The 14,546-nt window shown below is 56.9% G+C and overlaps 1 protein-coding gene across 3 annotated transcripts in view; it reads right to left on the bottom strand.

Annotated features, from left to right (window-relative positions):
- Window positions 1-4,828, bottom strand: part of NECTIN1 (nectin cell adhesion molecule 1) — an 80,213-nt gene extending 75,385 nt beyond the window's left edge. For 2 of the 3 annotated variants that reach the window (XM_038167600.2, XM_027444244.3), the window contains exon 1: window positions 3,545-4,828. In XM_038167600.2, coding sequence (XP_038023528.2) covers window positions 3,545-3,626 — 82 coding nt within the window. In that variant the 5' untranslated portion in view covers window positions 3,627-4,828. The remainder of the gene's footprint in view (window positions 1-3,544) is intronic. The other variant, XM_027444243.3, reaches the window with a different exon arrangement.
- Window positions 4,829-14,546: the final 9,718 nt, after the last annotated feature.

Raw genomic sequence — 14,546 nt, forward strand, 5'->3', positions numbered from 1 at the left:
GCTGTCCCCAGCCTTAGCGGCCCAAGCAGAAGGCGCGGGGTGCCCGTGGACGCACGGCCCTGGGAAGCAGGTCACAGCAACAGGCTCTTCTGGTTCCATCTCCGTGATTCAGCCGAGGCGTGCGCGGTGCCCAGAGGATCCTTTGGGTGCCTCCCTGCAACTCAGCGTCGTGGCCAGCCCCGGCTGCAGCCCAGAGGAGGGGCGATGTGATGCGAGGAGGGATGCGCCCGGCACCGCCACCGCCACCACCAGCACCTCATCAGCCACCAGCTGGCTGCAAGCACCTGCCTGGTGCTAGCCACGACGTGGCGATGCCCCCGCTTTGCACAGCCCTTTGCAAACGGGTCTAAAAATTCGTCAAAAAATTGGTTAATGCTGCTGGAAGAGGGAGCGAGGAGCACAAACCCCAGCTGCTCGGGGGCTTGGCTGGCTCCCGGCGCCTCGCTCGCCGATTCACGCCGGGTGAGGACTCGCCGGGTCGGTTCCACTGCAGCGAGCTGGGTTTAATGAGGAAACATCAGCCAAGGGCACTGCCTCGCTGCCTGACACGGCCTGGTGTTGTTTTTTCAGAGTTTCAGGAGGACAGGAAAATATAAAAACAAACCAAGCAAAGGCTGAGCAAAACTTCGGCGACTTTTGGCCTTCTGGAAGCTGTTTCGGGACATTAAAGGGGATGGGTCGGCTCTCCCCTGCTGGGGATCTCAAAGCACTTCGCAGAGAAAGACTCGCAGGGCCCTGCCTGAGCCCGAGAGGTGGCTGGTGATGGCAGGCAGGAATTTGTCCCCAGCCAGAGGGGACAAAAACAGGGCCTCTGCTCCTCCTGGCTGCACCGAGCATCACGCGGGGATACACGGGCAGATTGTTGCAGCTTGCAAAGCAGAAATCCAACCACAAGTGTTTGCAGCCTCTGACAATCAGCTGGCGGGGATCTTCCCTCCCCAGCACCCTACGGCTTTACCACGGCCCCTGTTTGCTCTAACACCTTGACACCCCGATCCCACAGCCAGGTGGGACCTGGCGAGGGGTCCCAAGCAGGCAGGCAGACGGGCACGGAAGGCTGCAGGAACCCTGCTCTGAACCCTTTTTGGATGACTGAGACGACTGCATTAAGGATGATTTGTAAAGCAGGTTTTTACAGGGGCTCCTTACAGCTGCTACAGCGGGTAAATCCTATTTCCTTGTCAGCAAGAAGGGCAACGTTGGCAGAAAGGGGAAGCAGTGTGCATGGATGGGAACAAAATCAAATGGCATTGATCAGACGGGCACAAAAGGCTTTCCTGAAAGCCCGTGGTGCCTCCTGCCTTCCTCCCATCCTTCCGGTGCTAGGCACCAAGCAGCATTTCCCAAAAAAAGTCCACAGCCACTAATTGACTTCCAGCAGAGAATCCTAAGTTACCCTCTCCCCTTCTCCTCGATGAGCAAGCCCGTCTGCGTTCGGCGCTCACATATGGCTTGTTATATATATATATATATACACATCCCCCCAGCTTCTTGCGGCACAACACGCTGCCAAACCTGCCTCGGCGTGCCTTTCAGACCCCAACTCCAGCAAGAGCCACGAGTATGGGGTGGTTTTGTGCAGCACCCAGCACCCTAATGTGCTGCTCCCCCCCTGCAGCTCCGGGATGCGCCCGCAGAAGCCCCTGAATGAATGGGAGGGCTGAGTGAAGGGAGGCACAGCGAGCACCAGGCAGATTCACAAATGTGCTGCAGCCACCCCCAAACTGGTCCGGCCGAGAGCGGCGCCCACGCAGGCTGCAGGGCACCCCGTGATCCTGATGGATGGGGTCTGGGGGGATTTTTCCCACCTGTGCCCTTCGCTTTGCTGGGTGCACCCGGTGCTGGCTCGCTCCGGTGGAGCTGTCAGCAGGACAGGGCAGGACAAAGTGCCAGGCTACCACGGAGTGGCAGGAGACGAGGGTGGCTGAGTGCTGGCAGCGCAGCCCCAACGCCAGCCAGAAATAGAAGAGGTGGGGAGAAGAAATCTCCCGTGGCAGGGCAAGGTGAAATGCCAGGCTTGCCCCCGAGCGCTGCCGGTGTCTCTCCTTGGTGGAAGCAATTCCTGCGGGGATTTGGGGGAGGATAAACCCCCTCTGGCTAACCTGGCACCGTCACCGCCGCGTCACTGCAGCCCCAGCGCCTTTCCCAGGGCCGTGGGGAGGGTTTTGTGCGTGGGGCTGCCTGGTGGAGGGGCAGGAGGGAGGCAAGCCCCCGGGAGGAACTGCACGGAAAGTTTTGAGCCTCCTCCGGAGCTCAGCCAGGCACCTGCCTGCAGCACAGAGCAGGCAGGGAGCCCCAGGCTGTCCCTTCCATCACCCCTTTTTGCAATGCACAGCAGATCCCTTTGTCCTGGCAGCACGGAGGCATTACCCAGCCCGGATTTCTCTTCGCTCCCCTCTCACCCATCCGCCTGGTTTCTTGCCCAGCCAGCCCCTGTTTCACCCCTGCCTTTATCCATTTTAGCCGGACCCCCCCTGGGCGCTGCGCTCTGCCCACCTCCCGTGCCCGGGGTGATGCCACCTCCAGCTCTGCCAGCACCCACAGCCCCCAGGCCCTGGCGTTTGCCCCGGTGGCCACAGCTTTGGCTCCCACCCTGCTTCCAGCTCCCAGCCCAGCCAGCCTGGCCGCTCCTCTAGCCCCAAAAGAGGAGAAACAGAGGCAATGCCACAACTTCTGCAGACACAGGCTGCCCCTCGCCCTGCCCGGGGGTGGCACACGCGCCCGCTGCCCCTTCTCCAGACCCAGCCACCCCCAGATTGCCCCCAAAAAGCAAACCAGCGTCCTGCTTTCACCTCCCAGCTCATTCACAAGCCCTGCAAACCCAAAGTGCTGGTCGCCCTGCCATGGGAACGTTTCCACAGCCCTCCAGGATGGCGTGAACCAGCAGAACAAACCCCCCCCCCCCCCATGGGCACGTTATGCAGCGGGGTCACCCACCCAGTGCCGAGAGCTGGGCTGGAGCCCAGGGCAGCACCGAGCCCTGGGTGGGGGGGACACAACCCAAATCCTTGCCCATCTCCTTCCCAACAACCCCAAGCAGGCTCGCCGAGCACAAAGCAAGCAGGGGAAGAAGCTCGGAGACCTGGGAGCTGCCAAAAGGGCCCGTGGGAAGCGTGTGTGAGAAGGGAGGAGGCATTTTTTTTTTTTTTTTTTTTTTTGGGGGGGGGGGGGGAAATCTCTCTGCCTCCTCCCGAAGCATCTGGGCTCAGCCTCGTGGCTCCCTTCCCCGGGGCAGCCCGGCTGCTGCGCCTCGCCAGCCGTTTGCTCGAGCCCCAAAAAGCAAACAAAACCGCCTCGGTTCCCAAACAAACCATCGCCTTGTTCCTCCCCACACCGGGGGGGGGGGATCCGGCCACGACCCCCCTCCCACTCCCAGGCAGATGCACCCACACCCTCTCCAAAGGCGCACCCCAAAAAGCCTCTCCCATCCTCCCCAGCACCCTTCATCCCCCCCAAACACCCCAAAACCCCCTCGGGGGGGTCGCCCCCATCCCGAAAAGCCCCGACCCGGAGCCGGGGGGGGGTCCGGCCGGCAGCAGCTCACCTGGGGAGAGCGCGGCCGCCAGGATGCAAACTCCGATAGTCCACCAAGATGCAGGGCAACTTGTGTGCAGCTGTGAAGCCATGAGAGTTCCTTCCGAGAAATGGGCAAGGGGCGGTCTGGCAGCGTCGCTGGCCCCCCCCCCTTTAGCCCTCCCCGCCCGCGGTGCTGCTTAAAAAAAAAAAAAAAAAAAAAAAAAAAAAAAGGGAAAAATGGAGGTGCGGGAGGGTGAAGAGGTAATAGGGGAGGCTGGAGAGCAGGCAGGAGGCTGGGGGGGGGACCGGGGAGCTTGGCACATCCGCGGGGGCCCCGGGGATCGGAGGGGAGCGGGGATGTCCGCCGGGGAGGCTGGTTGGGAGGGGAGGGGAAATCCACCCAAAAAAAAAAAAAAAAAAAAAAAAGGATGGGAAAAAAAGGGAGAGGGTGAAAAGAGGAAGGAGAAAAAAAAGGGGAAAAATGGAAAAAGGGGAAAGGTAAAAGGAGAAAGGTTGAAAGAGAAAGGTAAAAAAAAAAAAAGGGGGGGTTGAAATGAGGGGAAAAGGTTAAAGGAAAAAGGAGAAAGGTTAAAAGAGAAAGGAAAGGGGAAAAAATAAAAGGGTTAGAAAAGGAAAAGGGTTAAAGGAAAAGGTTAAAAAAGGAAAAGGGTTGAAAGAGGTTAAAAGAAGCAAAAAGGGTTAAAAAAGAGGGAAAAGGTTAGAAGAGGGAAAGGTTTAAGGAAAGAGGGAAAAGGTAAAATTAAGAGGGAAAAGGTAAAAAATAAGAGGGAAAAGGTAAAAAATAAGAGGGAAAGGGTTAAAGATAAGAGGGGAAAGGTTAAAAATAAGAGCGGAAAGGTTAAAAATAAGAGGGGAAAGGTAAAAAATAAGAGGGAAAAGGTTCAAAAAAGAGCAAAAACCTTTTCAAAAAAAGGCAAAAACCTTCCAAAAAAAAAAAAAAGACCGAAAAGCTTTCAAAAAAAAATAAAAAATCGGTGTTGTAAAGCAGCCGAAGAGAAGCAGGGAGCAGCCCTGGGCCGTGCCGTGGCTCCGGCGGCGGGGCTGGGCTGGGAGCAGCCCCCGGCCGCTGCCTCCGCTCGGGGTTAGGGGGGGGGGGGAGCGCGCCGGGAGCCCGGCGGCGGCGCTCAGGGGGCCGGGAGCGGGGTCGGAGCCGGGGCCGGGGCCGGGACGAGCCGGTGTCGGAGCTCCATGGCCGGGCAGGGGCTGTGCCCGGGCGGGCAGGGCACGGCCGGCCGCTGGCTGCGCCGCGCTCACACTCACACGCGCGCTCCCGGGCGGGGCGGAGGCGGCGGCGCTCGCCCTCTCCTCCGTGATGTCAGTGCGGAGCGGCGGGGAGGAGGGAGCCGCGTTAACTCTTTGCCTGCTCCGTAGCATCCCTTTCGGGAGCCCCGGGGCTGGCTCGGGAAGAGGGGAGGTTGTGGGCGAGCCCCGGCCTCGCTCCGTGCCTCCCCGGCTCCTCCGCAGCCTCCTCGCCGCCGCCTTTTGTTCCCCAAAGCCGGGGGAAGGATGGAGGCTGGGCGCCTCTCCAAGGTGTCCCCTGCTCATCTCCGCTGCTTCATCAGCCGGGTTTTTGGGGGCTCTCCCCAGGTTTTGGGGGGTCTGGAGGCTCGCCCCCCAAATTTCCCCGGCGGTGCTGGCACGCAGCGGGTCAATGCACCTTACACAAACCCTGCGGGAGCTGCGTGCGGCCGGCGTGTGGAATCTGCAGCCACACTCCCCAATATATCTATTTATTTTTTGTGTGTGAATCCCAACGTACAGCGTTTTCATGGAGGAAGGAGCCTGTTCTGGCCACGCTCTGCATGCCTCGAGAAGGGAAGGGCTTCCCAAGCAGCACAAGGGCTGAAACGCAGGAGGAGGGAGGCTCTGCTCCTCCGCCTCGTAGCAGCCCTTGTTTCGTGGGCACGGCTGCAGCCTTCGTGGCTCCCTTGCTCAGGAGGTGTTCAGCCTGCAAACGGAGCCACCCGGGCCTCGCCGAGGATGCTGAGCCCCAAACAAAGATGCGAACGGCAAGGACAACAACCGACAACAGAAGTCCTGTTGATTGCAAGCTCCACTAGAACAACGCGGGAACAAATCAATGCCTGGCGAGCAAAAAAAGGACAAGAAGCAGTGGGGAGGGATACCACACATCGAGGAGAAGGGAAGCAGAGGTGGGGGGGGGGCAGCCAGCAGCTATAAAAAGACACCTCGAAGGACCCCTCCAGCAGTCTCCTCCTCCTTTTAATTCCCTTCGAAGTTAATTCCCGTTCAGGGGAAGGATGGGCAGCTCTGGAACAAAGCGGATTAGCCGGATGCGAGGTTTGGTCTAAAATAACAAAAGTTATTACGTAGTAATGAGGTTTAGTCAATAAGATACACGGTCCTTTAGGGCCAGTGGGATTCCTCTGGAGGTCCTGTGTGCCGAGCAGAGGCTGCTGCCCCCGTGCCTGCTGCCTCCTGCACACAGCTGCAGGAGCACAACCCCAGCCCTCGTGGGCAGGGAAGCTCTGGAGAGCCCCCGGCTCCCTTCCGCAGTAGTTTCAGCCCTTGGTTTTCCAGCCCTCGTGTTTTATCTGGCTCAGTTTCACCCTTGATCCATGGGTTCTCGTTATTTCTTTTCCCGACTTCATTTTAGAGAGGGCTTCACTCAGAAATCACCCTGGGCAGGTCTCCCACTGTCCCCAGGTCCCCCACGTCCACCTCCCGTTGTTCCCAGCACGATGCTCTCCCATCTCCTTTCTAACACATTGCCACCAGCACCTGAGATGCTGGGGGCAGGCCGGAGCTCAGCACATTGCTTTAAGCCTCCTGCACACCCCCAAAAAGACATCCTGAGTTGGTTCCCGACACCAAAACTGCCCAAATCTGGGCTGGGAAGGGGAGCGCTGCTCCCGGGGGCTTGCAGTGGCTCAGGAGAGCCGTGGCGGATGCACCAAGTTCGAAGGAAGGAAGGCGATCGAAGGAAGGTGACTCTTGAGTGCTGGATTTAGGGCACAATTAGGATTTCCCTTCAGGGACACGGGGAGATTTGATAGAGCCTTGGGCCTTGGCCTCCCAAATCACAGCCCTCGAACAGAGGAGACAAAAATGTAAATCCGCCAGCAGCAGCAGCAGCAGCGGGCCATTAGCCTTGGTGCATCAGGCCTAACTTACTGAGCCAGAATGTATTATTTTCAGGACCCTGCACAAAGCAAAACCCATCACATTTGGCACAGTTCTGGCTGTTAACTTCTAAGATTTATTACACAGTGCCATGGGGCCCCTGTTCTGCAGCTTTTTGTGAGTCCAAAATTTCCGTGAAGCCCAAGGGGACTTCTGCATGAGCAGGAAAGGCAGGAGCAGAATGCTTTGGTTTGGCAGTTTTTTGTTATTTCTAAGGGAGGAAGATCATAATGTGTAACATATTTAATTGCATCATACTTATTTTTTTGATTTGGGGAGGTCTCTGTGTGCATGTCCTGCGAGGGGCTAATGGGGCTGCCTTCTGCTTTGCAGTATCAGCCGGTTTTTCTTTCTCCCTTGCTTGTGACCCTCCCAGCAGTGGGTTTCTGAAGCTCGTCCCAAGCCAGAGAGGTGGGAGCAGGAGCCCTAAATACTTTTAATGCCTGCAATAATAATAGGGCAGGAGCCGCAAGGGTTGCCCATCCTTTCCGCTCCTAATGCATCAGCACAGGCATGGCTCTGAGGCTCAGAAATCCCTTTCATGCATCTATAAATATATCCTACTACAGACAAAGAGAAAAATACAACCCAGCACACTGACTGTGCTTCAGGTAGTCCGAAGGGCTGGGCTGGGCTGAATCCCCCTCTTTTCCAAGGAAAATCATTCCCAGCGCTGTACAAAAGTGCTATTTACCCCTTTGTGGTATCCAGGGATGGCAGAAATCTCATTTCAGATGGCAGCTGGCCATCCGAACAGAGCCCCCAAAGTTGTACAAGCCCCTTCCTATACCCCCCTGTGAAATCTGCTTTAGGCACAGATACTAGAAGTGGTATAGTAACTTGGCCGGCACTTATATAAATTGTCATGCTAATATAGTTCTTGAAAATTGCAATTACAGCATGAAACAACATTTGGCTGAATTAAAAAAAAAAAAAAAAAAAAGGCTTGCTTGTAGCGAGCACTGTTTTGTTCACCCAGCATTTTGGCTGTTCAGCCAGCGCGAGAGTTTTCTGCTGATGCTGACATGTGAGGTAACGTCTCTGCAGCAACCTGCTGTAATAGGACATTCTGTGTGCACCTCCCCAAATCCTGCCCACTGCCTGACATGGTCGAGCACAGGCTTCCTGAAAACGTGCAGGGCGCAGGCTGGGCTCGGTGTGGGGTCAGCAGTGACACAACCCCTTCGGATGGGGTCTTCCCTTGCAAGGAGATAGACATCGCTCCCCGGGGCTGAGCAGAGTGCTGGGTTGGAGTCAGGGCACGACAGCTCGGCCAAAGCTTTGTAGAAGCAGCTCCTATCTGCTCCGGGACCAGCAGCAGCTGGGAACAATGGGGCTGGGCTGATGGATAGCCCCCAGGGGAGCGCTGCCTCTCCGCCGCCCTGCCATGGAGGAGAAATGTCACCCCAGAGTGAAATGTCACCCAGGAATGAAATGTCACCCTGGAATAAAAAGTCCCCCCCAGTATGAAATGCCCCCCCAGTATGAAATGTCCCCCTGGACCCCTTCCACACCAGTTCCCCACCGACGTGGGGCTGTGTCCCCGCACCCACCCCGAGCAGTGGCTGCTTTCCAAGGGCTCCCCACGCGCGCAAGCGCTGCGACTTGAAAGGCTCAGTGGGAACGGGTACCTTATATTATTTTTTTTTACAATTACGATTACCGGAGGGGATTGGAAGGAGGGAAGAAGGGGAGGGAGAAATTGCTCTTTAAAACATTCCTCAGTGTTGTTTTTTTTTTTTTTATTTTTTTCAGCTGCTTTTGTTTGATGAAGAGCCCCCAGCAGAGGCCTGTCATTCTGCGCTGGGAGCGCATTTGACACTCCTGTCTCCACCGTGTACCTGGTGTGTATTTGCTGCAGTGCTGATTACATTAACTCCTGTGTTTATAAACATTTTGAATCAGTGCAGAAGGCTGTGCTGAACAGAATTTTAAAGCCAGCGTCAGTTTTATTTTTGCTTTTTCATCTGTAAACACACATAATGTGTCTGCGGCGCAGTCAACAATGAGGGATCAGAGGTGCAAAGGGCTTCCAGAGCTGATTCTCTGCTTGGCTTCACTTCTGAGCTCTCCTGATACAGCCTCCCACATGCTTACACGAACACACCAACATGCGCTCACATACACACCACACAGAGCACAGAGCACCCTGCAGGTCTGAAAGCCCCATCCTTTCGGAAGGCAATTCAGGGCTGACGGTCGCTCCCGTCCTGCCGTTCTCTGGGTAGTGCCAGCAGTTGGAGATGAAATTAAATCTGAACTGGCAAGAAAATTGCCTTCCAGTTAATGGAAGCCGATGCAAGTTCTAAGCAGTTTGCAAACAGCAGTGTTTTTTTTTCTTTTTCTTTTTTTCTTTTTCTGTCCCCTGCCATTGAAAGGTTTATAATGGCCTTGCTGCAGTGAATCTGAGTGCCTTAACCCTCTCGATCCCCACAGCACCCCCTTGTGAGGCAGGAATTACACCATAATCCTCATTATACGCGGAGAAAAGAAGCCCATGGAGGTTAGGAACCCCAGCTCTGCAGAAAGCAGTGTGGATTCTGCTGTGGGTTTCAGTGTAAATGCCCCTGGAAATGCCCAGCCACAGCTTCTGGGTTTCTCCCAACCCTACAGCCCCAAACTGGAGCTGGATTTGGGCTGGAGGGTGCGACGCTGCTGCAGGCAGCATCCACGCCTTGTGCAAACGGCAGCATCATGCAGCAATTTGGTCAGCTCTTTTCTTCTGGGCATCCTGTCCCATCGCCAGCGAGCATCCTGCTGGGAGGCGCCTTTAGCTTTGGCTCCCCTCTGAGCTAGGCAGAGGAAGGGACGGAGCCTCCATCCGTGGACAGGTCAGGAAAAGGGCGAGCAGCCCTCCCCCGAGCGCCCTGGCGGTGCCTCCCGGCTTCCAGCTGCAGGACCAGGGGCGCAGCTGCAGCCGGGCCGGCACCTTGCGAGGAAATAGGGCGGGCAGAGCACCAAGCACAACCGCCGAGCACCACCTAGTGTCAGCGGGGCCGCCGCCGCTGCCCCACCGAGGCGGCCGCAGCCCGGGCAGGATCCGGCCCCGCGCCTCCGTGCGCCCCCGTGCGCCCCCGTGCGCCCCTGGGGCCGTGGGAAGGGCGGCGGGGCCGGGGACCGGGGGTGCTGGTGGAGGAGCTGGCAGCAAGGAGGGCACGGAAAGGGGTGCCGGGATCCCCCATGGGCACCTGGTGTGTGCTGGGCATCGTGCGTGTGTGGGGGGTCATGTGTGGGTTTGGGATTGTGTGTGGGTTTGGGATTGTGTGTGGGTTTGGGATTGTGCGTGGGCTTGGATCGCGCATGCACTCGGCATCACGCATGTGCTTGGGATCACACATGAGTTTGGGATTGTGCATGAGCTTGGGATTGTGCTTGTGCTTGGGTTTGTGCATGTGTTTGGCATCGTGCATGTGCTTGGGATCCTGCGTGCGCTCAGGGTTGTGCATGCCCTTGGGACTGTGTGTCCCCTTAGGATCGTGCACGCACATGGCCCTGCACAGAGGTGCTGGGCAGAAGGTGGAAGGTGACATTCACGGAGATGCCATGGCACAGGGAAAGAAAACACAGAGGGGAAATATACGACAGAACCATCAGGAATATTTCAAAGGACGTGTGTTGCAGGCATTGTTAACGAGGTCCAGCAAGGGAATTTGCCTCTCCTCTCCTCCAGGCTCATCTCTCAGCTCCAAAATCTGAACCGATGCACACTCCAGCCCTGGTGCAGCTCGCTCACAGTGTGCACGAGCTCCAGCAGCTGCAGTATTAGAAAATAGCATGCATTATTGAACAGCACCACAGCTCTGCCTTCCTGAGAGCCTTGGCCATGCCCGTGCGTGGCGGGGAAGGCAGGACACAGAGTCCCAACCCGGTACCCAGAATAGCCGTCTGGCAGAGGGTTTAGAAGCTGCACTGCTCAGCCAGGAGGGAAAAGCCACAGAGATTTCTTCTGCACTGGACATTCAGTGACTTCGGATCTGAACCAGGATTGGGTTTTGCTGTAGACTTCCAAGTGGAAGCAAGCCCTTTGCTTCCAGTAGCTGGACAAATTGGCTTCTCTCCGTGCGTAAGCTGTGCTGGGACCTGGTCTCCGGATCACAGGGCAAGCAGGCAAGAGGTGTGCGGGCCTGTCTCATTTGCAGGCCCTCAGGTCAATAGCATGAGAGCATAAATTTGATGCTGGGACATGGAGCAATGCCCCCCCAGCCAGCACAGGGAGCCTGGAGGGCACGTTGCCATCAGCAGGGTGACTCCCCTGTCCTCACGGGAACTTCTGGGGTCAGACCAGACCATGTCCTCCCATCCAGATGTGCCACTGGAGCAGCTCCAATGCATCAATTTCAGCAAATTTTGGGGTGAATCCAGCCTGGGAATGGGAATCTGTGGTGTGAGCTAAGTTTAGCACAGTCACTGCTATGAGCACGGAGCAGCTCCAGCTGGTCACGGAGCTGTGTCACAGAGCCCCCCGTGTCCTGCTGCTGTGGTGGCACCCCGGGGGCAGCCCAAGGCCCATTCCTGGGTGGTGCAGCCGGGTGCCAGCTTTATTAAAATCCCCATCCAAGCGGGAAATGGTTCTTCTTCCCCATTCATTCCCTGCCATTTGCTTCTGAGGCACAGCCAGCAAAGAGCACCCTCTGCCTCCGTTCGTCCCCAGCTGTCACAACCGAGCCTCTGCCCCCCTCCACCCAGCGAGGCAGGCATCAGCCTTGTCAGCATCGCCATCGGCCGCAGGAATCAACACATCCCGGTGATGCTGATTTATCGCCCTCTAGGTTGTCAGCATAAATACTTGATAAATAGAGATATGAATAATACAGCCTGAGTTTACCTTGTCGGCATTAATGATTCTCCCCTCGGTGAGCGGGGGGAGGCTGCTGCCGGGCTGTGCGTGCCGGGGAGGTCCCTCGTGCGTGCCCTGCCACCATCCAGGGAAGGCAAAGAGGGCTTCTGAGAACCTGGACAAATCCCCCTGGCAGCCAGTTTTGGAAATGCCAAAGTGGGGTTGGCTGATGTCCATTCAGGGGAATTTTGCTGCAGTTTGTGGTGCGAATTTGGAGAGGTTCCAGGGAAACGTTTCCATCATCCCAGAGTCACAGAGGTGGGGACAGTGAGGTGACATTCCCGCTCCCCCTCCCAGGACAAACCTCTCCTCGTGGGCCAGTTTCCTCCAGTCTCTGGCTGTGGAAGGAGCACCCTTCCTCCTCCACCGTTAGCTCCTTCCTGCTGCAGATGCTGGAGGCAGGGGGTCACCATCCTCGTGCTGAGCTCCCCAGAGGTTTATTTGCAGACCCATTCTTCCCAGTGCTCAGGGATAACTGGGGACCATAGCGAGCATCCTTCCCAGCGCTGCGACACCCTGGGCACCCAGCGAGAGCTGCAGCCCAGCTCCGTGAGTCATCCCTTCCCGAGCGGGGAGAAAAATGTCACATTACATTTTTGTTTGCAAATTTTCGAGTGTGTAGTTGGAGCTCTCGCCACAAATGAGCTCGCAGTGGAAGCTGTCTGCGGGGCTGAATTTTCCCCGGCCGGGTTTTTTGGTGGGGGTTTGGCAACGCTGCTGCCTTCCAACCCCCCTCGCGGAGTGACAGCTAAGCCAGCACCTACGTGGAGCTTCGTGGTAGTAAAATCCAACGTGTCTCCTACGGGTCTGTGGGAAGGAGGCAGAGATGTTTCAGCAGCAGAAATAACTCCTCAGCTCAGCCTGCATTTCTGACACATATTTTCCTGTGTAATCTTCTGGGTGGTGTTCAAGGCCAGTTAGGGCTTGGGTGTAATTTTTTTGCCCTGATATGGATGGTTGGGATGAGAAATCACTTTGCAGCGGAGCCACCAGCACCTGTCTGTGACATCTCTTCTGCCTCCGAGCGCCTAAATCCTGAGCTGGGGCTGAGCCTTCACCAGTCCCTGCCTCAGTTTACCACCAGCCAAAGTGGCTAACGGGAAAATTTGGAGGCCAAAAGCCATCGGTGGCTGGAAGGTGCTCAGCCAGAGCCTGGATAAGAGAATAAATAGACGGTCTCCATCTGGAGGATTTTGGGAAGCTGGACCTCTTCAAAGGTGATGTGTTGTGAGGTGGATAACAGCAGGGACAAGCTGCTAAGGGCTCTCTGTCCTGTGGGCACCAAAGGTCGCTGTTATCTTTTGAGGTAACCCCAAGAGGAGCAGCTCTATGGACTCACTCCGTTTGTTGAGTCATTTTTTAAGCGTATTTAAATACTTTTGCAGTGGCTGTTAATGAAACTTTGGTGACCCTGGGGCTCCTGAGGGAATCCATCTGCAGCTAAGTGATGGAAAATGAACTCGTTAATGGCTGGGGCCGTCCCGTCAATATGGGAAATCGATGCCTGGTGGGGGAGGGCTGAGTGGGAAGGGGCTCGGCCAAGTGGGTGCTGTCCTCGGGATGAGCAGGGCTGGGTGGGTGCGGAGCACTGCCTGGTGAAGAGGAGCAAACTGGAAAAATGCCTCATTTTCACTGCTAACTGCAGAGATTTGGAAGGTTTTGCCAAACGGAGCGACTTGTGCCTGAAGGACATGTGGGAAGCCTGTGGAAGATCCGATTACAATCTCTCTACCTCTCGCTTTCATGCTTGCACAGCACCCAGCAGCATGGGGGGCCTTCCTTCCCTCCCTCCCCAGTTCCCCTCTGGGAAGGGGCTGTCTCCCCAAATCCTCTCCATCCAACCTGAGCTCCTCCTGTCACAAAGGGGTCGGTGTGGGGAGGGAGAGCAGAGCTAGAAGTGCTCATACTACGGGTAATAACCGGGAATAAAGGTTGGCTCTAACAGAAATCCACCAGAAAACCATGGAGAAGGTTCCTGGGTCCTCTGGAAAGTGCGGTCACCTCCAGCTCCCCCTTTCCCCTGTGGGCTCTCTGCACGGACACAGGAGCCCCGACCTGCTGCCGAGCCTGTGCTCAGGTTGGGGTCACAGCTCCAGGGGTGCCTGGCCTGGGGGAGTCACATCATGGGGGAAAAAAGCTCATTCCTGGGTATTTGGCAGCCTGCTGCAGGATGGGAATCATCCTGTGGCCTTGGGCACTTGGGGGGAAAGGTATGGAGATGGGGGGCGAGGGGTGATGGATTGAAGGAGGGAGGAAAGGAACAAAAAATATGTTTTTTCTGCATTTGGGGATGTTGTGTGAGAAGCTGGCGTGCAACCCCCCCGTGCACACCATCCGTGCATGGGTGAAGCCACTGGGGTCCCTTTAGCTTTGCCCTCTCATCTCCCACGCAGGGCAAACCGCGCACCCTGAGCTGGGAGCGGGGCCCCAGGCTGCGCAAATTGGTCCCGTCCTGCTGGCTGTCAGCACAGGGGCGATGGCCCGGCGAGATCAGAGCAGCAGGGCCGCCACGCAGGGACCCTTCACCCCCTCTCTATGCCCCGAGGGGATCGCCCTGATTTGGAGCAGCTGAGCCCTCAGGGAGCATGTGGCAAAAGGCGAGCTTGGAGACAGGAGCGAAGCTTTTACAGCTCCGGGCGGCTGCAAAATGCTTTGAGATCTGCGGCCGGCGCTGAGCAGTGTGATTACGGCGTGCTTGGCGCTCTGCCCTCCAAAAACACGCACATCCCATGGGTCAGATCCTGGGCTGATAAAAGCTGGGCGAGCTGAATTGATTTACATCCACCGAAGAGGAGCCGCGGCGAGCCCGCGTCGTGCCACTTGATGAAGAGCCCGTTCCCTCTCTCTTCCCTCTCCACTTGCCTTTAGTCACTAAAATCTGCTTCATTAGCAAGCCCTCCCTAATCACTGCTCCTGAGCAGCGGAGCACTCTGCCCAGTGGGGCTCTGCACGAAGCCTCTGCCCAAGGATTGCTCCAGCGAGGGCGACGTGCGCGTTAATGGCTCTGCTGCTCCTCGGTGAGCTGTCG

The sequence above is a fragment of the Anas platyrhynchos genome, chromosome 25, assembly GCF_047663525.1.
Source record: "Anas platyrhynchos isolate ZD024472 breed Pekin duck chromosome 25, IASCAAS_PekinDuck_T2T, whole genome shotgun sequence".
In the NCBI taxonomy this organism is placed as follows: domain Eukaryota; kingdom Metazoa; phylum Chordata; class Aves; order Anseriformes; family Anatidae; genus Anas; species Anas platyrhynchos.